The 21,607-nt window shown below is 47.4% G+C and overlaps 6 protein-coding genes across 6 annotated transcripts; 2 read left to right on the forward strand and 4 right to left on the reverse strand.

Moving 5' to 3' along the window:
- Window positions 1-409: 409 nt before the first annotated feature.
- I303_103779 (uncharacterized protein) lies at window positions 410-3,410 on the reverse strand (the record flags this gene model as incomplete). Its single annotated transcript, XM_018407113.1, has 12 exons — window positions 410-617; window positions 699-1,153; window positions 1,207-1,326; window positions 1,398-1,502; window positions 1,557-1,710; window positions 1,766-1,881; window positions 1,946-2,056; window positions 2,106-2,273; window positions 2,335-2,535; window positions 2,601-2,909; window positions 2,978-3,181; window positions 3,243-3,410. The coding sequence occupies 12 exons, from the start codon at window positions 3,408-3,410 to the stop codon at window positions 410-412; spliced, it is 2,319 nt and encodes a 772-aa protein (XP_018263921.1).
- A 322-nt stretch (window positions 3,411-3,732) lies between these two features.
- Window positions 3,733-6,660, forward strand: I303_103780 (uncharacterized protein; the record flags this gene model as incomplete). The annotated part of the gene is made up of 9 exons (XM_018407114.1): window positions 3,733-3,980; window positions 4,051-4,125; window positions 4,191-4,269; window positions 4,327-4,790; window positions 4,860-4,965; window positions 5,038-5,586; window positions 5,716-5,985; window positions 6,115-6,331; window positions 6,500-6,660. The coding sequence occupies 9 exons, from the start codon at window positions 3,733-3,735 to the stop codon at window positions 6,658-6,660; spliced, it is 2,169 nt and encodes a 722-aa protein (XP_018263922.1).
- An 825-nt stretch (window positions 6,661-7,485) lies between these two features.
- I303_103781 (uncharacterized protein) lies at window positions 7,486-11,125 on the reverse strand (the record flags this gene model as incomplete). The annotated part of the gene is made up of 21 exons (XM_065968840.1): window positions 7,486-7,565; window positions 7,620-7,677; window positions 7,735-7,749; window positions 7,807-7,834; window positions 7,893-7,943; window positions 7,997-8,026; window positions 8,075-8,094; window positions 8,147-8,353; window positions 8,415-8,456; window positions 8,507-8,547; window positions 8,613-9,240; window positions 9,293-9,352; window positions 9,405-9,509; window positions 9,558-9,695; window positions 9,751-9,804; window positions 9,864-9,917; window positions 9,975-10,286; window positions 10,360-10,464; window positions 10,563-10,671; window positions 10,798-10,889; window positions 11,045-11,125. The coding sequence occupies 21 exons, from the start codon at window positions 11,123-11,125 to the stop codon at window positions 7,486-7,488; spliced, it is 2,310 nt and encodes a 769-aa protein (XP_065824912.1).
- A 744-nt stretch (window positions 11,126-11,869) lies between these two features.
- On the reverse strand, window positions 11,870-13,192 carry I303_103782 (uncharacterized protein; the record flags this gene model as incomplete). Its single annotated transcript, XM_018407116.1, has 5 exons — window positions 11,870-12,046; window positions 12,138-12,422; window positions 12,502-12,570; window positions 12,687-12,919; window positions 13,036-13,192. The coding sequence occupies 5 exons, from the start codon at window positions 13,190-13,192 to the stop codon at window positions 11,870-11,872; spliced, it is 921 nt and encodes a 306-aa protein (XP_018263924.1).
- A 1,134-nt stretch (window positions 13,193-14,326) lies between these two features.
- I303_103783 (uncharacterized protein) lies at window positions 14,327-16,905 on the forward strand (the record flags this gene model as incomplete). The annotated part of the gene is made up of 5 exons (XM_018407117.1): window positions 14,327-14,983; window positions 15,088-15,454; window positions 15,515-15,603; window positions 15,673-15,828; window positions 15,895-16,905. 5 exons carry the CDS (start codon window positions 14,327-14,329, stop codon window positions 16,903-16,905), a joined length of 2,280 nt encoding a protein of 759 aa, XP_018263925.1.
- A 1,156-nt stretch (window positions 16,906-18,061) lies between these two features.
- Window positions 18,062-21,206, reverse strand: I303_103784 (uncharacterized protein; the record flags this gene model as incomplete). Its single annotated transcript, XM_065968841.1, has 11 exons — window positions 18,062-18,191; window positions 18,301-18,384; window positions 18,455-18,573; window positions 18,695-19,014; window positions 19,093-19,206; window positions 19,258-19,373; window positions 19,442-19,739; window positions 19,800-19,946; window positions 20,023-20,300; window positions 20,374-20,525; window positions 20,616-21,206. 11 exons carry the CDS (start codon window positions 21,204-21,206, stop codon window positions 18,062-18,064), a joined length of 2,349 nt encoding a protein of 782 aa, XP_065824913.1.
- Between the last annotated feature and the right edge of the window lie 401 nt (window positions 21,207-21,607).

Genomic DNA, 21,607 nt, shown 5'->3' on the forward strand with positions numbered 1-21,607 from the left:
CGACTGTAGGTCTGAGGAGGTACTTGATAGTAAATTGAAAGTCAGAACAGAATGGATAGATAGATCGTCCAATTGACAGTGTCTGAAGATGACCTGGAGTATAACATCAAAGTAATATAGAAAAATTCTGTCAAAAGCTGTGACAAGAATTTTGAGTCGATACGACATGTCGCACAATACTCGTGCGTATGCATGTGTTCAAAGTCACCTGAGCAGCAGCTTCAAAGAGTATGTAGGCAGTGTGAGACATCTCCGAAGTTAGATCGATTTCACAGTAAAGTTCAGAATTATCGCAGGTGGCTCCATCTCTGACGAGACAATCGCAACAAGTGCCACGGAGTCCTGCGTGCTGTATGATCGCTTGCTTGTATCATCATATGCATTTCCACTCATGCCACGCCAGAGTCGATCAGTAGAAGAGATACCTATCTTTCAACGCCCGGATTCCAATAGCATCCCACTCATCTTTCCTGATCCACATATCGTTCAGACTCTCCAAATTACACATCACCGAAGCTCCCTTCCAGCTGACAAAGCGGGGGTTGAGTCCTCTGGGAGGCGGTACGATCGATACGTCCGAAATCGGTAATCCCTTTTGACGAAGTAAGGGTGGCAACCTACCAAACCACATTTCAGATCTGTCAATAACGGACCCAAATCCATACGAGAAGCTTCTCAGCTTTTTCAAAAAAACTTACCGATCAGCAATGAACACTCCTAAACCTTTCAAACTTGATCCGCCGCCGATCAACAGAATGCTATTGGCAGCTGTCTTGGCTTTGTTCTCCGTTCCAGCCATGGATATCGATGCTGCTACAGCTGCGTCGAGGGGAGATCTGCAGGCTTCGCTCAGAACTTGCGCATTCGACAATTCCGATACAACGGCTTTGGACGGTGGTATAGGCGTTTCACTCTGAGCTGTAGGTACTGGCGTTGTCCCTTCTGGTGCTGGAGTAGTCTGAGAGCCAGCTTGGGAGGGTGGAGCCGGCGTCACTTCTTGCATTGCCGGTTTGACTTCTGCGGTATCGCCATTCGCAGGTTTCGCTTCATCCCCGTTGGTTGATGTCGCGACATTACCATTGGCCTTATTGCCATCCTGCTCAGCAGGAATTGAGGGAAGAAGATGCGTTGTGCACGCTCTCATCGCCCCAGTCTACGTCCACGTGTCAGTTGACTAACAAGCCATTGGGCCAGCTTTCAGCTTACAGGCTCTTCATAGCTTGAATTGAAGTCGCCCGTGATTTTCTCGTCAGATATGCCCCAGAACCTGAATGCCCCATGTCCTTTCTTCTCCTTGAAGTCAATCAGACGAGTATCGAAGAAGATCTGAGTCGAGTATGTTATGTGTCAATTTTGGGTACAGACAATAGCGCAGGGAGAATGCGACCTTGACTTACCAGCGGGGCCAGAATGTTTTCATCATACGTTCTGAATACATATTTTTGCGTCAATCCCTCCGTCTTGAGAACGTAAAAATCCCAAGGGGTATTGGCGACAAGATGCTATAGTAGGAAGAATCAGCTATACTTTTCGCGATTCACGACAAGTCAGCTGACCTCTTCGAGTGTACAGATCTTGTTTTTCAAATTATCCATCATGATCCATTCTTGACTTTTGGCGAGATCCAGCTCTCGATAAGGGAAATTGGATCGTTGCAGTAACGTCACTAAAGCTGATGTGATATCGTCGCCTCCGTAGTTCAGCTTGATCCTATTACTCATAATTAGCCAAGGATCGCAGTCTCTTCCGCTCCGAATCGACGTACCTTGTATCTTGATTCAATAAACCTTCGTCCACTAGCGTCACCGATGTTGACTGAGCACCGATATCAACTACACACGCGGAAGACATCCCTGCACTGAATATAGCACAATACGCTTCCTATCGGTTCGAAGCGTCTCAGCTGATTGTACTAGAATCCAAAATCCAGAGGCAGAACGCTTACTTGATGCACAGCGATTTCCTTGAACGCCATCGAGGTCATGAACATATTTGTCATTGTCTCAACATAATTCCTATCACCATGATCAGGTATAATGAAAACAACCGAATATTTCTGCCAACATTGTCAGCTTAAAGTACTAGAAAGCGCTGTTGGAGCTTACATGGTAATCTTTCGGTGTTACTCCTAATTCCGTTCTCAACGATTCCTGTATTATAGTGGATATGTCGTCTAAGAGCAATTGAGAAGACGTCCAATCTCGCTTATTGAAACTTCGCTGTAAGATGGGATATCGGACTTTGTAACCTGCTTTTTCAGGTAGTCGTAGCGCCTGGATTTTGGTCGATGAGCTATTCTTCGCCATGATGACAGATGACTTCTCCTTAGCTCACCTCTGCACCGATGTAGAATGGTCTGCCATCGGATTCCGTCCAATCTATTCTATACGGATCATTATGCTCCGGCAAGTTCTCAGGTCTGACTTTCGCATTTGTAGCTCTTACTCTCGTTCCTTCTTTCCAATCTGTCGCCAGTCGTTCTTGGACTAATCTATTTCGTAGATATTCTCTCAGATGTCCGATATTTGTATCTACCTATATTCACCAATCCCAAAGTCAGCTTGCCATTCAAGCTTTGAAAACTGTGATGTCCAGCTTACCGGGTCCACCCAGTTGCCCTCCCCATCATCCTCACCACTATCTTCCGCTTGTACATACCCATTCCCATTTACACTGTCGACTTCTTGATCATCCCCCTTCCGGCGCTTCGCATTTCTTCTCTCCATGGCTCTCGTTGCAATCCTCTTAGCACGACTGCCTGGTACGGGCGGGTCATGTCCTCTGTTCGCCGCAGTAGCCGGTCGAGCAATACAGTTCGGTATCTCTTTCGGATAGAAGTCTGATGCTCTTCCTATTCTGAGATTTCTTGAGCCAGGGTGTATAATCAGAGTATGATGTAAAGGGTGTATCTATTGGCATTGTTTAATACTGTTAGCTTCACCTGCACCCTCCAATGGTCATTCAGGTGCTAGCTGACCTCTTCCGGTTCTTGGCCTTCAGCCAGTCGTTTCTCCCGCTCCGCCTCTGAATCAGCTTTCTCCTGCTTAGCTCGTGCCAAGCTCATTTGTCGAGCTACGTCCAAATTGCGTTCCTTCTGTAGATAATCACCCGCCGGGATCTTGATATTGTATGTTCCCGGTACGAAAGCTGACGTATACGCCATCAGACCTTCGACTTTTGGCTAGGAGTCGACGGTCCTCATCAGCTGGGTGAATATGAGATTGTATGAATTTCCAGCTTACCTTGGACTTCTTCGTGTATATCCTTTTGTTGGCCGCAGGAGCTGGTGTCGTTGATGGTCCAGCAATAGGCGTTTCTGTACCCTCTGTCCCCGAGGGTACGGGCGTATCGCTCTGCATCTGAGCCTGCTGAGGTATTATCGGAGATCCCTCTTTCGTCGGAGTCTCCATCTTGCTCAATTGATTGTCCTGCTCTTCAGTAAAAGAGATGTCAGGTATATGGACAGGTGCCAAATAGGCTGCCAACGATTGGAATCCGACCCACGCTCGTTAAGTTACCCGACAACCTATATAGCCATGGTGTGGCGGTCATCTCCGCCTTATCACCATACAAAGTGGGATGTCCAGATAATGATCTGATAAATCTTCAACGAGATTTCTGAAAAGTTCAACAAAATCCATGTCCACCTGGGCTCAAAGAATTGTTTTTTGACCCTCATATCAATATATATCTCACTTGTCCATCTGATATACCGCATGATTCACTTACAAAATGGGTAGACGAGCAAAGAACAAGCAAGCCGACGTGAAACCTCTGCCAGGTAGTGTACCCGATAAATCAACTACTTCAAGAAGGCAACAAGCTAAGAAGAAGAAGGCTCCTTCGACTGCAAGCGATAATAAGAAATTCAAAGCTCAGAAGGGATCATTAACGAAGAAACCATTACCAGCTCATAGGAGGAAGAAGGTAGACGAGGTTGATGAAGATGATAGCGATTTAGATCCTGCTTTACTACCTGGGTAGGCCGTATCCTTAGCGTCTTCATCCGAAACTGGAAGATGGCTAATCTACCTTGCTATGATCCGATAGGCAACTGTCAGAGGATGAGGACGAAGAGGAGACTGTGAAAGTCAAGAGCATGAAGAAAGGGAAGAAGGCTAATCTGTGAGCTTTCATGAAGTGCTTCTCGCAGATTGCTATTCAAGCTTACAGATTCACGCTTCTTCCAGATCGGATTCTGAAGAAGTGGAGGAACGTTCAGGTCCAGTCAAGTCATTGCAATTCTCTGATTCAGAAGCCGAAGACGAGGTGAGTGTCAGTGTACCCTGGAGTAGTCGCGGCAGCTGATGGGACAAATGTCTCAAGGATCTGAACGATGATGGAGAAGCTCTGCCGCTCGGACAACATGCATTTGATCTTGACGAAGCTCCCTCGGACGAGGATGATGAGGAAGGATTAGGAGACGAATTCAACATTGGTTCAGACGATGAGATGCTCGACGATGAATTCGATGAGGATGAAGATGAAGATGACGAAGATGAAGAGGTCGACTCGGCGTTTGCTTCTGACGAAGACGAAGATGCTGAGATGGCTGATGAAGCGGCGGAAAAGGAACAAGACGGTGATGATGATGATGAAGCCGATGGTATTCAGACCAATTTGGAAGATGACTTGGAGGAGACTTATACGCTGCCGGCAGTAGATCGAGGAGGTGAAGAAGAGGAGATCGAGCATGGTACGAGTCTGAGAGACGTCGAACAACGTATGAGGTGGTTAGTTGGGGTATGTCTGAGTAAGGACGATAAGATGTCTAAAGGTGTTCCGGGCAAGTGAGTGCGGCTCAGTACAGCGATTCGATCCACATATTTGCGTAGAGCTGACGAAGCCTCCACTACCAGATCGAGATCAGACCATCTATTACAATTACAACACGATATCGCCACGTATTTCGGATACAACACATTCTTAGTTGGTAAACTCATGAAGCTTTTCCCAGCCGATGAGGTGGGTTACTCTCTTTCTTTCTCCGGGCCTGAGGTCACATGATTGACTGATTCCTCTTGGGTGTTCAATTAGGCATTGGCATTCTTCGAATCCAACGAATCCCCTCGTCCAGTCACTATCCGGGCTAACACCCTCCGTACCCGTCGGCGAGATCTAGCTCAAGCCTTGATAAATCGAGGCGTCACCTTGGAACCCATCGGCAAATGGTCTAAAGTCGGTCTTCAAGTATTTGAATCTCCCGTACCTATCGGTGCTACCCCAGAATACTTGGCAGGTCATTACATGCTCCAAGCCGCTTCCTCCTTCCTTCCCGTAATCGCCCTCGCTCCTCAGCCCAACGAACGTGTCCTCGATATGGCCTCTGCTCCAGGAGGTAAAACGACATACATCTCCGCCTTACTACAGAACACAGGGACGATCTTTGCCAACGATAGCAATAAATTACGAACGAAGAGTCTGACGGCGAATATACATAGGATGGGCTGCAAGAATGTGATTGTGTGCAATTACGATGCGAGGGAGTTCCCGAAGGTTATTGGTGGTTTCGATCGGGTGTTGCTGGATGCGCCATGTAGTGGAACGGGAGTGATTTCGAAAGATGCCAGTGTCAAAGTGAACAAGGTGAGTCAAATGTCAGATGTCTTGCCTTACCTCATCAACGTGGAAACACGATGTTGAGATCTCAGATTCCGAAGTCTGAATGAAGACTTGACGAACATGAACACAGAGCTAAAATCATGGGTTTAACAGACCGAAAGGGATTTCCAACTCCTCGCACACCTTCAAAAACAACTAATCCTCTGTGCTATCGACTCGATAAATCCTAATTCCGCCACGGGGGGATACCTGGTCTATTCCACTTGTTCAGTGACCGTGGACGAGAATGAGAGTGTCGTAGACTACGCTTTGAGGAAAAGACCCAATGTCAAACTGGTGGAGACAGGCTTGGAATTCGGTGTTGAGGGGTTCAAATCTTTCGAAGGCAAGAATTTCAATCCATCAGTATCTTTGACTAGACGAGTAAGTTTTCGTTTCCTCAACTTCCCCTTCATTTTCTTCGGGACTTCCGCACATTCTCCTCTCATTCCAGATCCACAGCCAGACAAGATTCTTGATAATTGACCACTAATGCTCGACGATACTTTGCAGTTCTACCCCCACAAACACAATATGGACGGTTTCTTCGTCGCCAAATTCAAAGTGGAAAAACGTAAGAAGGGTATCAAATCCTCTACGGCCCAAGAAGAAGACCAAGATCAAGACAAACAACCTACAAAGAAGATAAATGATGAAGGTATGGTAGTAGATGAGGTCGAAGAGGGGGTTAGTACATTCGATAATGCAGAGGATGATGCCTTGATCGAAGGTGAGTTCATCTTTATCTAAGTCACTCAAGTCCCTTCAAAAAACATACACTGCATATCTCGTCACTTGCTCCCATGTTCTCATCGTCATCCTGGCCATGACCCCTCCCTCCGTCATTCATAAGCTGATCCACTCGGTTTTGATCCTACTTTCACTTCCACATCCACAGAGAGTAAACGAAAAGCACTCAAGAAGAAAGGTATCAAGATATCCACCTCTAAACCTACCAAACCCCTTCAGACTACATCTTCCGAAGGAAAGAGCTCGAATGGTCAGATCAAGGTGCCTAAAAGCAAGAAAATGACCGAGAAGAGGAGGTCGAAAGCGTAGCTGCATTCTGAGTAGGATAATTCGATCAGTATTCTCACTTACTGTTTGCGGTCATTCATGTATGCCATGTACTAAATAGCCCGCATTAGCCCTCATACAGATGGCGCCGCATGCATCTTTGCGAAGTTTGATCAAAACGACCAAAGCATATGTCAGAGCCAAATCTGCAACCCAGTCGCAGAGTACGACAAGCATTAGACACGTTCTTATATCATCTAAATTACATGCATGAAAGACTACAACTAGCTATTCACTATGCACACACGATACCTAAAAAGCAGATAGAGCGAAGAATATAGATTGTTCTCGATGAAGATGACTTTGATGGCCATTGATGTTTGGTAGATAGCTTTATTGTTTGTTCGATGCAGATATGCGGAAGACGGATGTCTTGTACCCTCGTTATCGAGGCTTCTGTGCGGAAACCATCTCGTTCTGATGCTTGTTGCTGGCGTTAAGTCGTGATGTGTGACGTTATGCGTTTTCGTGAGATCTTTTGGGGACGAATCGATGTCGAAATTCTGTCGAAGTCTGCCAGAGGGTATCTGAAGTCAGAGGAGAAATGATGTTCGTTATCCTGAAGAATGGAAAACCGTGATTGGAATGATGGTCACCAGAACACAGAAAGAGTAAGAAGAAAACAAATGTCGAACGTTAATCATATATCGTAAATGTGATGTGAGTGATGTATGGAACTTGTAAGGAAAGCACGATGGCGAAGTATAAGATCAGCATGGCGCTGAAAAATGCGATATCAGGCGGGTGACACAAATGACCAAGGATCAAGGTGATAATGTTAAGTTGGTAGGATGGCTGAATCGACCATCAGATTTCGTAGGTGGAACCGAGAGGAGCGGGATAATCGTAGAATTGATCATCGTAGCCGTTCGAGTACGAGGAAGCGTCTATAGATGTAAAATGAGCAGCGATCTCTTTCGCTCTTACAACGATGTACTCACTGGAATAGCCAGCAAGTTGGGCTGCAGCAGATCGTTCTCGGATGGCAAGGTTGTCGGACTATTGGCGAATCAACGGGACTTTCACAGTACGCTGCACAGGTTATAAAAAGCTTACTTGGGGAAAGGGTTCCTAGAACAAAGGTCCGGTCAGCTTTCATGTGTACAACGCTGGAAACCGATGACTCACAGGTTGCCCCTTCATTCGACCGCTAGTGCTATACACAGAAGTCGTTCAGTGGAACTCTTCGAGAACGTGACGGAGCCGAAACGTACTAGAAGATTTGCGGTCTCCAAGGCTCAATGACTCCCATGACCGCAGAATTCCTATGCAGCTCAACATCAGAGAAGTTATTTGGATTACAAGCTTTAGAGCTTACTTGAACTTGTTAATGAGAGCTGCTTTCCCCCTATCATCGTTGTCAGCCGGAGGTGATGTATTCACGGATAGTACTGACTGGATGTCGGCATAGGAAACCTGCCCCGACTGTCAACTTTTTGTTGCATCGAATCTGCTGTGACCAACTCACCTGAAGAACTTTTTCACTGGAAAACATGTTCCATTTTCTGCCCACTTTCTCCTGAATAAACTTGTAGAGGGCACCGACAGAGCAGAAGTTCACAAAAGCGTACCCGACCTGTTCATTCAGCAGGCGCCTGTAAGGCCTTCGACTCACATTGCAACAGTTCTTGAAGTCGAATCGCAGGTACACAAAGTCGTAATCACCTGGAACAACCTATAATGGTATGACATACTCAGTAAGGGTCCTTAATTCGAGAGGACACTGGTCAACTTACCTCTTCGAGAATAGTGACCAGTTCTTCTCGAGAGAGCTTGTTCTGTGGGATATCAGTACAATGCAGTTTGGCATCGTGTCGACCTGACGAACCGGTACATCCTTGACCATCACCGTTGTCCTGGAATCGAGCCCTGAGCCGATGAAAGAGAACTTGAGCTATTATGACATCTGCTATTGGACTGATTGAGCAACTCACCAGATAAGATCCTCTCCGGGAACACCCTGTTGGGAGCTGGAATAGCTTTCTTGTCGTGAGGGTTGTAATGTCCACCGAGACCCTGACCTTGTCTTGCTCGAGCTTCGATGTCGGCATTGTTGATGAGACCTTGGATAGTACCTGGTTCATGAAGTCGTCGGCCCAAAGCGAGCATATGCTGCGGAGCTTCGTATCCGGAACCTCGATCCCAGCTGAGCGGGGTGGAGTAACCGCTTGTATTTCGAGACTGTGAGGCGGAAGAGTAGATAGAGGAGGGTTTTCGAGACATGAACACCTCACCATCACTTCGAACTCTACCGAATGCACTCGTTCTAGGAGTGTGCAAAGGAGTCGAAGCACTGTCAATGGACGTGGTCGGTCCAAAAACATCAGAAGAGGCGGTTGAACCAGAGTGTCTGAAGTCCGAAGATCTGCTAGGTCCAAGCTTTCCAGGGGCATAGGAAGCAGATCCAAGAGTATAACTTGAACCAGTTGTAGCGGTAGGATGAAGCCAGTTATTTTGTCGGACGTATGAGACCGAGATCAACGCTTTATCGGCTGTCTGTCCATCAAGAGCCGCGATGGCTTTCGTGGCGTCACGGGTGTCGAAGTATTCAAGGATGAACATCTTGGTAGGAGTTGTCAGTTCGAAATCGCATACCACTGATTGAACGGCTTACCCTTCCTTCATGACCGATAGCGTCAAGTCGTTTGAGGGGACCGAAGTGCAACATAGTATCCTGCAACGAACTTAGTCAGTGGATAAACTCAAGAGATCTTCAATCGACTCACATGTATATTCGATCGGTTGATTCCTACCCCGCCCGTTATAGTGATCTTGATGACCGGTTCAGAGTCATTCGTGATCTTCGCGCTTTCAGTGCCATGTCCGATAGCCTGCAAGAGAATAAGCTTGGATTCGACAGATTGCGGACACACACTCACCGCTAGAAGCACCGACTGGTCCACTTTCAAGCAATGAAGCTGAATGGCTGGTTTACCACGCGCGAAGGAGACTGTGCTAGTGCGAAAAGTCTCGTAGAGCTTGATGGCCTCTCGGGTGTCGTAGAACGCCACCATCACCTGAGCAACCATTCAGCTCAGCAGTGCAAGCGGTCGAAAGATCCAGCCAGCTCACATATCCTGTCGTCTTGTTGTGCTTGACTATCAAGGCTTTAAAGCTGCAGATAGACTACCGTGAAAAGAATTAGTTTCTAACCGGACGAAGTGATCTGAAAGTGCTCGGTTCACCTGGATGAGGTCAACGATTCTGCTTTCAGAGGTGTCTTGCGGAATACCTTGGATCTGAGGGATAATGCAAATTCAGCGATCGACACAGCCCTTTTTGGCAATTGAACCTACCAGGAGGTATCGTCCTACATCATCAGCAGACTGCTCCTCCGGGAGCCCCGATGAAAATGCAGATTGCCTTTCCTTGCTCGGGAATTCCCGAGCATCGCTTTGGTCTGGCGACGCGTGAAGAGGAATCACGGGTGTAACGGGGAGTCCAGCTGAGTGGGAGGTGGAAGGGGTATAAGGGGTATAAGTGAGATTTGGCGTGACGCCGTAATTCTTTCCTTGAACCATTCGGCGAGGCGTCTCGAAGGTCGACACTGCATTGTGCTGAGAGCGTGCGTCTTCCTTGTGCGAGGCAGATGGGGACGCTGCATAGTCCTGAGATCTCGTATATCAGCTATCAGTTCGATTCAGATCACGGTGAAGACGATACCTTCTGGACCTCTTTCACATGGGCTGATTGTCTTCTTGCGTCCTTGATAGACAGATTTTGCAACTTCGCTACGAAGGTATCTGGATGAGCTTTCGGCTCGAAGGAGGAAGATTGAGGATTAAGCTAAAGGAAAGGATGTCAGTATATGTTCAGTAATCAATGGACTCAAAGCTAATAAGTCCATTTAAGAGGTGAAGGTCAGGGTATCTGCAATGACTCACAGAACTCTTTCCATCCTGATCATCTCTTTCTTCCTGTTGGCTTGGTTGTTCAGACTTGAGCACGGACCTCTTGCCCGCCTCCAGGGTAGACGAGATGGGCGTGGGGATCCTGGGCAGCGTAGTGAGCGATTGATTGCAAGGCGCAGGATGTGGCAAGTGGAGTCCAAGAGAACGACTCGAATTTGGTGATACGGTGTTCAGTGAATAGGGTTCAATCAGCTCGGGACACACTGACCTGACTTCGATGGTATGGTGTTTCTTGCCTTTACCCGGAGAAGGTGTTTTGGGGGTGACTGTCTGAGTCTTTTTAGGTGTAGAAGGTAGTTCCTGCAATTGCGATTGGATCGAGAATAGTCTCGTCAGCTTGAAGCAGATATCGTATGAGAAACTTCCGTGGACCACGGAATAGGGAGAAGCGAAAGAGGTCAAAAGGAAAGAAGGAAGGAAGATGTATTCAACGGATCTGAAGGGAATTGACTCACTTTGTCGAGGTTAGCTCCCTGAGTCGCTTGATGGGCAGAATGCGAAGACCCGCTCGCAGTGGGAGTAAGAGGAAGGGTCATCTTCTAAAGTCCTCCAAAGAGTTTGAGGTCAGGAAAAAGGAAAAGGAAAGATACAACGTAACCGGGGTTGTAAGTGACTATTCGGAGGAAGGAGGAAAAGGTATAAGGTGAGATCGAGCTAGATTAGCTAATTCAATAGCTTTTGAGATTCAACTACGACTAGATGAAGTAGGTGGATTGTCCTTAGATATGTAACGAGATAGTGAGATATCGGAAGGAGAAGGAGAAGATGAGGTGAAGAGAAGAAGGAAAGAGAGATGAAGCGAAGATGGAAGATGAGGTGTTAAATAGTTGTCAGTGTCGAACGACTGGTGAGTAGAAAGTAAAAGTAAAGTCAAAGCACCGACACTCATAATCCTAGTAGACTTCTCGATGTAATCGTTCACCCTGACCTGCTGTGTGAGTTTGATCGTCATTTTGATGGATATTCAGATTTCCAGAAATTTAGTAAACAAATCAAAGATCAAAAACACACGCGTACTCATACTCGTACTCGCACTGGTGATATTGCTGTTCCGCACAGACCTCCAGATCCAATCCCCAATTCCCATCAAATTCTGTGTGTTCACCTCAATTGATACCGTTGACTTTACGATATGGCTGCATAACAATGACCATGACAGTGACCATGACAATGACAAAACAGCTAATCACGATTCATACCTCTCTTTCTTTAGGGCACCTCACCACCTTAGCTTTACTGCCGTCACTTCCTCCCCCTTATATAGCGGATTCCTTCAGATGTTACTTCCTCTTGCCCTTCTTGCCTTTATTGCCCGCTCCGCTTCCACCAGAATTATGCCCAACTTGCGCCGTACTTCCTTGCGTAAAACCAGTACCCATACTTTCTTTACCTCCCTTCTTCTTATTCTGGGCAGCGATGTACGAAACTCGTTGTTTGAGAGGGAGCCATCGTTCAGGCTACATAATCATTAGTCACTCACTCTCACTCATTCATTGATCTGACCATACGCAGCCTGTACATTTTCGAACGTAAGAAGCCTGAACTCACATCCTGATTGATATTCTTGCCTTCGACGGCACCTTTGGGCAACTTGTGTTTCCTCTTCTTTTCGCCTCCCGCCTTCTTCTCAGCAGACGGTTTGGCAGCTGCAGTCTTCTTCTCGACCACCTTGGCCAGTCCGCCTGTAGACCATCCTGTGGGGAGAGAAGGTACGTTGCTTTCAACATCGTTTGATCCGGAAGGTAAATGCGATCTGTAAGTTGAGGTAGCGAAGGTTTGGTGGGACGCAGTAGCGTTGAGGTTGGTCAAGATATCCGAATGTTCCGGGGAGGACTGTTCACCGGGTCGTTAGTGTCAGTAAGAATCATGAATGACACCGGATCGAACCGATCAATTGGCAGAGTCCACTTACAGATCCGACATCCGCTAGAAGGTCATCATAGATTTCCTGAGCCCGCTGATAATCCCCTAATCTGTATCTCTGCGAGTCATCGGGTTCAGATACAGGTTGACAATTCACACATCAGCTTGATCAAGGGCCTTGCTGAGTTATTTAGGCAGATAGCTAGATCTGGGAGGAGGCCCGAGTGGACTCACAATTTGAGCTTCGAGATGATTGACTTTCCTGCCCTCTTTGCCCGTAATCAACTCCAATGCTTCTTTCTCCCTGTGCAGCCTGTACAAGCAGTATGCTCTCTCAAATTCCAGCGCCTCAGCATCTTTGGGCGGAGTATCAAGTAACGACAAAGCCGCAGGGTAGTCGTCGGTCTGGAGATGGAGGAATAACAAGGTTTGATATGCCGCTTGGGAAGCTGGATCTAGTGACAAGACTGTCGTATCAGACCATATTGATTAGCAAAGCTGTCAATATTCATGATTGAGCATCACCCTGATGATCTTCCATGAATTGAGGGATATTGTTACTGCTAAGAAGACATTGACTCACTCTTCTTGCATGTCTTGATCGCATTAGCATAATACCCATCGTCCACTTGATCCGTCAAAGCTCGATACAATTTCGGTAACCGCTCTTCGACCGAACGAGGGGGTCTCGGAGTGAACGTTCGTTTACTGCCAGCAGTAGCAGTCTTGCTGGACGACATGCTTAGTATGTGTCAATCCGTTGTGGTGTTGATGTATGTCGCTGTACGCTGTACTCGTACGTGGATAAAAGGTAGTCACGAAGTATACTCGTATACGAGTCTTTCTGGTGTCCTGTCGGACTGCTGTATGGTAGTAAGGCACAGGCTGTCGAAGGCGGCACTTTCACGCCTATATATTTGGAATTTCTCCGGTAAGCCTATTAATCTATCTATCAATTATCTGCGCAGCCCGGTTCCCCATTTCGGTGACGTCTGTCTTTGTATTTTGTATGGTCTTCTTTTCACCGCCCCTAGTCGTCTTAGGATAGTCCGGACCGATTCACGCCTCGGCCGCTACATCATACTTGATATCTTTTTTAGCCTTTTTCAATCCGTCTCATCTGATTATAATCATCGACACATCGATAAAAGCATCTGTCGTACTTGACAGGCTTGCCAGCGTAACGTTCAAGTTATAGCTAAGCACATTACAAAGTCAAAGTCATTTGACTGGTCTTTCGACCGCTTATCAAGAGATACCGACTACACAGCCATTACGATTACGACTACTCGTACTACCGTACTTTAAGATCACTTTGCTATCTGTGCACCATCTCACTTGAATGGGACAAAAGAGCCAAACGTAATAAGATAGCGGAAATCTGACTGGACCGACACTACATCCATACATAACATACACCGAAGCATACGTCCACATCCTTTGGACCCATACTCGACAGCTCTCTTCTTTGTTATCGATTTGATTTCGTCAGGCTCTTTCAAGTCAAGTCGCTTAGATCCGCTTTCACGCACTGAAGAACACTGCAGCTGCAACATTTCGCTACATTAGAAACAAGCATCAAAGAGTCGCCTTCACACGCTCGAATTTCAGGTAAGACGTCATAAGCACGATACGGCATACACCACACATTAGCGCCTTTCACTATTTACCATCGTCAAACAACCTGCCCGCTCCTCATCACCAGCATCAAAGCATACGCCGCTATCTCTTTCTACCACACCGTTGGCCTCGACTGCATGAAACATTGCATTCATTGACAGGTACAACGATCCGCCCTTATCTGAAGCTCTACCAGTGATTTGGCCAATATTAAGACTCTGGAGTAGTTCTTGACACCTGAACCGCTTGGCAAGATGGGTAATACATCTTCGTCCCAATCTCAAACCCAATCTCAATCCTCTTCTTCTCAACCTCCCGGTCCTACCTCAACCTCGACAGCTTCCGGTCCCAACCCGTCCTCTACCTCTTCAGTACCCACTACAAGTTCTCAGCCGATCATCCGTCCCCGAGCAGGCACGGGTAGTGGTGCTGCAACCTCAGCATTCCATTCAGGACTCACTCCTCCCACTTCGCCTCCATCGCCTCCGCCTCCAGGAACACCCCTTCTCCTGCCTTTCGCAGGGCACTTATCTCCACAGAACCCTCACTGCCTATCTCACCCTCAAGCGCACGATTACTCCAAAGGCATAGTCACCAAGTTGATCCTCCAAGGCAAACTAGCGCCGTTCTACAGAGGTTTGGAGGATTACGAAGAGGATTGGTCAGAAGAAGAGATATACAAGGTCCTAACCGACTTGCGGGAGAACGATTATACGGAGAACATCGAGAATTCGTACACGGAGAAACTGAAGGAGGACAGAGAAGGAAATAGCTCGAAGGTCGGAAGTGTAGCCAAGAAGATAGGTATAAATAAGTCGAAATTACTCAGAAAAGAAGAAGAGAAAGAAGAGAGGGTGAAAAGAGAGAAGAAAGCTTATAGATGTGCAGTCGAATGCCCTATCTGTTTCCTCGTGAGTGTTAATCTGATATCCCACTGGGACACCAGCTTTGCATCAACTACGATGCTCAGATCATTATTTGACAATATGTGCTAATGCGTGTGCGCTCGAACCAGAACTATCCCCCGAATATAAACACCTCTCGATGCTGCCAACAACCAGTCTGTACAGAATGTTTCGTTCAGATCAAACGATCCGAAGCTACCCTCACCCACCTCGAATCGGACCCGGCATGCTGTCCATTCTGTATGGAGACTGATTTCGGAGTCATATACGAAAGACCGATCACTCCTCTAGACAGTTCATCAAGTGTAGCGTTGGCTACCTCGCCCGAATCGGAAGCCGATGCCTCATCTTTCAGTCAAGCATTGAGTCTTGGAAGTGAGGCTGAACTGAGTGTTGGTCCGGGAATGAACCCCAAGATGAAAGAGACTGTAAGGCGGAAGAGCGTCAGCTCCAAGGCTCAGGAAGTCGTCACTATTGGTAAGTCAGCACTGTGAACTCACCCATCCCTAGAGAGTCAGCTGACAATCGTTCATGTAGATGAAATCCGACCTGATTGGGAGAACAAATTGAACGCGGTCAAAGCTGCTGCTGCTAGGAAGGCGTCAAGGAGGATTGTCATGCGACAGGTGAGTCATGGAGAGGCATTTCTGATGATAAACCAGGGCCGGGACATAGCTGACAATATGTACATGCAGGTTGGCGATCGACTCATACCAATTGGTTTCACTTCCTCCCGAGCGCCCGGCACCGCCGACTTCAGCATGTCCGTGGGGCAGCAGTCCAGTAGTGGCGAGCCTGGCTCCAGACGATCAAGTAGAAGATCGTCCAACAGAGAGAGGGAGTTAGAAGAGGTGTGTAACTTGTTTCCCGGCATCTACAGCGAGGTTCTCACTGAGCTTGTGTTCTGGTGTGCGTAGTTGATGATCGAAGAAGCTATGAGACTATCATTGATGGACCACGAAGATCACCAGCGCAAATTAGCTGACGAAAGGCGAAAATCATCTGTATCGAGCGTTTCATCTCCCCTCAATCCTGCAAACGCTTCGGCCACTTCTATCAGTAGTAGTCTTAGAGATTCAGCTCATTCGCCCATCATCGTTCAATCCAATTCCCAAGCACTCCCTGGTCCCGGACCGTCAAGTATGAGGAGATCCTCCAATGCCGATAGAAGTAGTACACCAGTCAAACAGTCAGGTACTAGTAAATTATTATCGAAGATCAACCATGTCAGAGCTCGAGCAAGTTCATCTGCGTCGAACAAAGGGAATGGCAACGGTAGTGGAGATCATAGGTCGGTGACTTTTGCGAATCCGAGTACAACGAGTCTAGTCAGTAGCAATAACAATGGTTCACCTAAACCATCACCGCCTACTTCAAGGCAAAATTCAGATCAGACGCAACAAACACAACAATCACAACCTACCTCGACATCGTCGGCGCCGGCGTCGGCGCCGGCGTCAGCGGCAAAGGCAGTCCCGTTAGTCGTACCTACACCTTCTCATCCCCCGAATTTCGTCCATGGAAACAATCATAGCCAAAGTAAACATTCGTCCGGCTCGACGGGCCTGAGCCCAACTTCACCTGCACCAGTAGCCGCAGGACCAATAACGACTCTAGCCAGTCCAGCTGCCGAACGCGGTTCACATCAACATAAGCAGAGTAATGGCAATGGTACCGGGATTCTGCACAACACCAACAATAATAACAACAGCAATAACAGTAATGAAGGTGGATTACCGAGGTTGAGTCTAGATATGCCTGCCTTAAAGCCTGATTCCAATACTCACAATGCCAGAGCGAGTTTAGATGATGGGATAAAAGGGAAACAGGCGATAAGGCCGAATCATCTAGAAAGGATGGATAGCGAGATGAGTGAAGCTACGATCGGACCTACGACGTATGCTCAGCTGGATAGTGATGACGAGTGATCAGTGATCAGTCGATAGATTGAGTAATGTGGGAGTTGTGTGTTGGGTGAGACCAGTGAAGCTGTTTCTTGTTGTTGTTGTTGAGGCCATGTGGATAGGATACATGACTATGATTGTAATGTTTATACCGAGTGGGAATCTATCCATCGTACTTGTATCTCGAGCTGAATTCGGCTTGCCCTTCTTGTTTTTTCCTTTTCCTTTTGCATTTCGTTTCATTTCGTTTGTTTCATTCGTATCCATTGCGATCCATTCCATTCCATTCAATTCACTCTCTCGGGTCATTTTCATAGTTATCTCTCAGTTCCGGTTATACTGTACGATCTGCGCTACGAGCGATAACATTGCTGTGTCTCTTTCATACTTCATACAAGCATGCAAGTCGGTTCTATTCCATCTTCTACGAGCACTGGTCGTTTTTTACTCATTGGTTCGCTGTTCTTCTTCACTTGTACGAAAGATTCCAACACTGTGTCGGACTCGTATTGGGGTTGGGATTGCGAGTGTGCTTGCGATTGTGTCCCGGCCTGAGACTGGTTGCCCTCAGGAGAAGAAGCATCCATCAACTTCAGAAAGCAAATGCGGATGCGGATCCGATTCAGAACATGTAATTGAGCGAATGATGGCTTGCAAGTGCTTACACATATACACTGCTTCTCTTTAAGTGAAAGTGAATTAGGGGTTAGCAATGATCAAACTGTTCTAGCTGTGCTCGTGCTTGATTCCGATGTATATGCATATTTGATTAGATTATACTGAGTTGATTGATGTGATTGACATGTGTATGCTTGTGAGTGTGTATGAACGTATGAACACTTGAATTTGATTTTTGGAATTGACCATGAGTTAAGGTGATTGACTTGACTATACTTGTGATTTTGACAGAATGATTGAATGCGACAATCCATTCAGAGAGTTAAAAGGACCCAGGAAGACAGATATGATATTATACAATTATCATATTGATCGCTGTGACTTCGATGTGCGCTTCGGATGCACATGTGATATTGTCTCCAGCGTGAAGACGCTTAACATAATCTGAGTAATGAAAGATGAAGCACAATTAGCATTCCTCATTCCGCCGAGATGGAGAACGAAGAAGGGTGAAAGAAAAAGCGGAACGCCGAGGCCGAGAAAAAGGCGGAGAGAAGGGCACTCACAGTACTTGTAGACCTAAATCATCGCACACATTCTTCCAATCCGCTCTACGTTCACCTGCATCCGCTCTTCTCCATACCTCCAGGATTATTCTATTCGCAGTCTCGATGTCGAAACAGCATTGAGACCTACGCACGAAAACACGACAGTAATCAGCTTCTGTGTCCTGCGTACGACGAAGCATTTGTTACACTGTGACAATGCATCGCATCAACGTCAATCCCGACTCGGACTCACTTGAAACCTTCAAGAAGTGTTGATACCCATTGTCTAGACGCTCCGTTAACGCACGATCCAGCTATGATCGCTGGCCACGTCAAGCTGCAAGGCATTTACGCTCATTGTCAATTGCGTGACGCTTCGGAGAAAGGCGAAGAAGTGAACAACTCACTCGATAGACATTCCGAGTGCTGCTGTAGACCATGAACAATGTTGCAAAACCTGTTGAGCGGCATTCTGTACTCGGAGATCTTCTCTCGGATATTTGAACACCATTGTGAGGAGTAAGATCTATTGCCAGATTGCAGAATTTGATGTCAGCGCGAACCTCTTCTCTAGTATCAGTTGACGACATCCTTCTCTGGCGAGATACCTTAGTCTCATGTGAGCCAGTTCGGACAGGGGAACTCACCTTCATAGCATACGCATAAGCCCGGTTGCCCACTTGCACACGTTCGTGCTCAAGGGTACTCAACTGCAGACTATCGATCCAAGCGTCGACATCCCTGTTGAGCTGTCTGGCCTCGATGACGAGCGGATCAAGGTCTTTCTCAGCTGTCAGACCTCTCGCCAAGGAGCTCAAAAGACTATCCGATGAGCCGAAGGGGGTCGTGGAGGGGTCGGTCAATGATAAATTTGTGGGAGGAGATTCGGTAATTAGGAGTTTCGACCTTGATACCCTGGCTAAAAGACGAGTTACTCTAGCGAAAAGGAGTACCATGATTCTTGACACTGTTCAAGCCAGACAAGGGTCAGATTCTCTGTCGTACGCGACTGGACTTGACTTGACAAAGACAGAAGCAGACTCACTTCCAAATTGCTTCTCCACCGAATGTTCCTCGTATGTCGACCGACTGGCTTCCAACCACCAACTCTCCCATCTATCGCTGAACAGGTCCGGCTCTTGACCAGTAGTCAAGCAACCTGATTATGTCCGTCAGCAGCTTTTCCGTCCGTGATTGTTTTACCACTCACTGAACGTCTCGTATATAGCCAAGATCTCAAGCATAAGTCGAGCAGGCGAGACAGTGACTCCATCCGTCAATTTCCGAGGTTCAGAATTCTTGAGCATTTCTGCAGGACCGCCTCGTCTACGAAGGATGTCCGAATGTTAGTCCTGAATTATTGATTCGCAGACAAGGAAAGATACTGGACTTACAGAGCGACCATTTCTTTCGCAAGGTTGAAATTGTCCATCCAGCCACTTCCCCCAAAGAAGATATCGATAGTTCCCAAGGCAGTACTCGCTCCAAGAGCAGCGTCCGTCATTGCTCCATTGCCATCCCGCACTGCTCTTCGCACCATCTCTTTCCCGGTATCTCGCAACGTGCTGGCGTATTGGAACATCGCGGCGGTCTGATGGTTCGCTACGCCAGATCGAGCTAATAAGAACGCTTGATGGATAGCTCCAGTCCCCAGGAGAGCCACTCGAAGTGCATCCGCGGAAGGATTGAGACCTAACACGAGATATGCGTCAGCTGACTGTGCATAGTAAAGCGGCGGAGGGTCCAGCTTACCTCTTGGCGAGTCCAAAGCCAATGGTAAGTTAATGGCTAACATCGGATTCAAGCCACTCGGTATAGCCATCATAAGTGAGGCCGCATTGGCGCAATAGTGGAGAATTAGACTCCGTTCCTCAGCAGTAGGAAACCAAGGTAGGAGGACTATAACCGATACATCATCAGGGGGCCGTCACTGTCTTTGCAAGGCTGATACAGGACAGGGGATCGAGAGACTTACAGTTCGGAGTCGTCAACATAGGAGCGCCGCCCCCTTCTGAAGTAGCCCATTCCTGCTTTCCTATTTGCCCAGCGAGATACTGTTCTCCCGAACTGGCTAAACCCGTACCGATCGCAAGGCCCGAATCATAGTCGAGATTGGAGTTGGAAGAACCATTGATTGTGGTAGCTGGATTAACGAAACTTGCGTCCCAAGCTACTTCTCCCAAAGCTGCTGAGCCTGTCCCGTTCCCATCATCAGGTGAAGAGTAAGGTATACCTGGCACTTGGTCGGGAGGTCTACCACGAACATCATACAAAGTCAGACAACATTGCTATTCGGTCCCAGAGGTTGAATGGGTTGAACACTCACGTTTTGCCTTTACCTGCGTCCGACCTTCGACGCTTCGCAGCTGGTCTATCCTCTTCTTCACTTTCGCTCGCATCAGAATCACCCCTTGATCCGTGTTTACCTTTTCCACTGGGTCTCTTGGCTTCACCCTCTCCCGGATCGGGATATTGACACTGCATGAGAAAAGGAGCTCATCAGCATTGAATCGCGTCAGACTAAAACATATACTCATAGGTTCAGATAAAACTGAACCGAACGCTCACCTCCTTTTTGGCGATGATACACCGTTTGCAAGTAGGTCTACCTTCATCACACTTTATTCTCCTAGCTCTGCAACACAAACAACCCGTCCTCGTTCTCGTGTACTTCTGGCGCCGTTTCTGTCCGCTTCTCCCACTCGTTTTCGGCACTTCACCTCCTTGATTTCCGGACGAGGGCGAGTTCTTGGCTGAGTTAGGTGCAGAAGCTAGCAGCGATTCCTGTTCAGGCGACGGGTCATCCCAATACGACCGTGATATCGAGTGTCTACGTAAAATGTCCGCTTTAGTTGGATTGGTGTATGAGTCCGAGCTAGAATTCAGGTTCGAATTGTTGCTCATACTGCTTGACTGGGCCGCTTGATCTGGTAGGGGTATATCTAGTAGACCGGCATTGGGGAAATAGGCTGAAGTAGGTGTCGAGGAGGTAGCTGAAGACGGTTGGTGATATAGGCTTGTGGATGCGGATGCGGGACCTCCTGCCAGAGAGGAAGATGATTGAGCAGGAGGTTGAGGTTGAGAATGGATATCAAGAGGTATAGGTTGAAGTAAATTTGCGTAGGGATAGCGAGGATCTGGTGGTGGATGAGACTTCATCGTGCTGCGATGCATCGAGCGAGGTTGGTGATTCATGATGAGAGCAATGGAATGGCATGGTCAGCATATGATATGGTAGTTTAGATTTACAGTCGGATAGAAAGTAGAGTGGGACAGCGAGAAGTGACGATTTGTGCAAGGCATCAAGAGCCATGAGAATGATGTGGTCAGGTAAAACACGGCAAAGAAGAAAAGATCCTTCTGTCCGTGTAAAGGATCAAAGCTTGGGACGTCTGGCTCTTCGCAACATCGTCAAAAGAAGGAGTGAGGTTTGGAAAGTGCCGCGTGCTGATGGATCTGGTTCTGATGGACCATGCACGACCGATCGAACAGTGCCGAGAAGGCATGTTCGCTGATAAGGATATTTGTTGTGTGTATACGCAGACCAAGACAGCGCCAAA

The sequence above is a fragment of the Kwoniella dejecticola genome, chromosome 4, assembly GCF_000512565.2.
Source record: "Kwoniella dejecticola CBS 10117 chromosome 4, complete sequence".
NCBI lineage: Eukaryota > Fungi > Basidiomycota > Tremellomycetes > Tremellales > Cryptococcaceae > Kwoniella > Kwoniella dejecticola.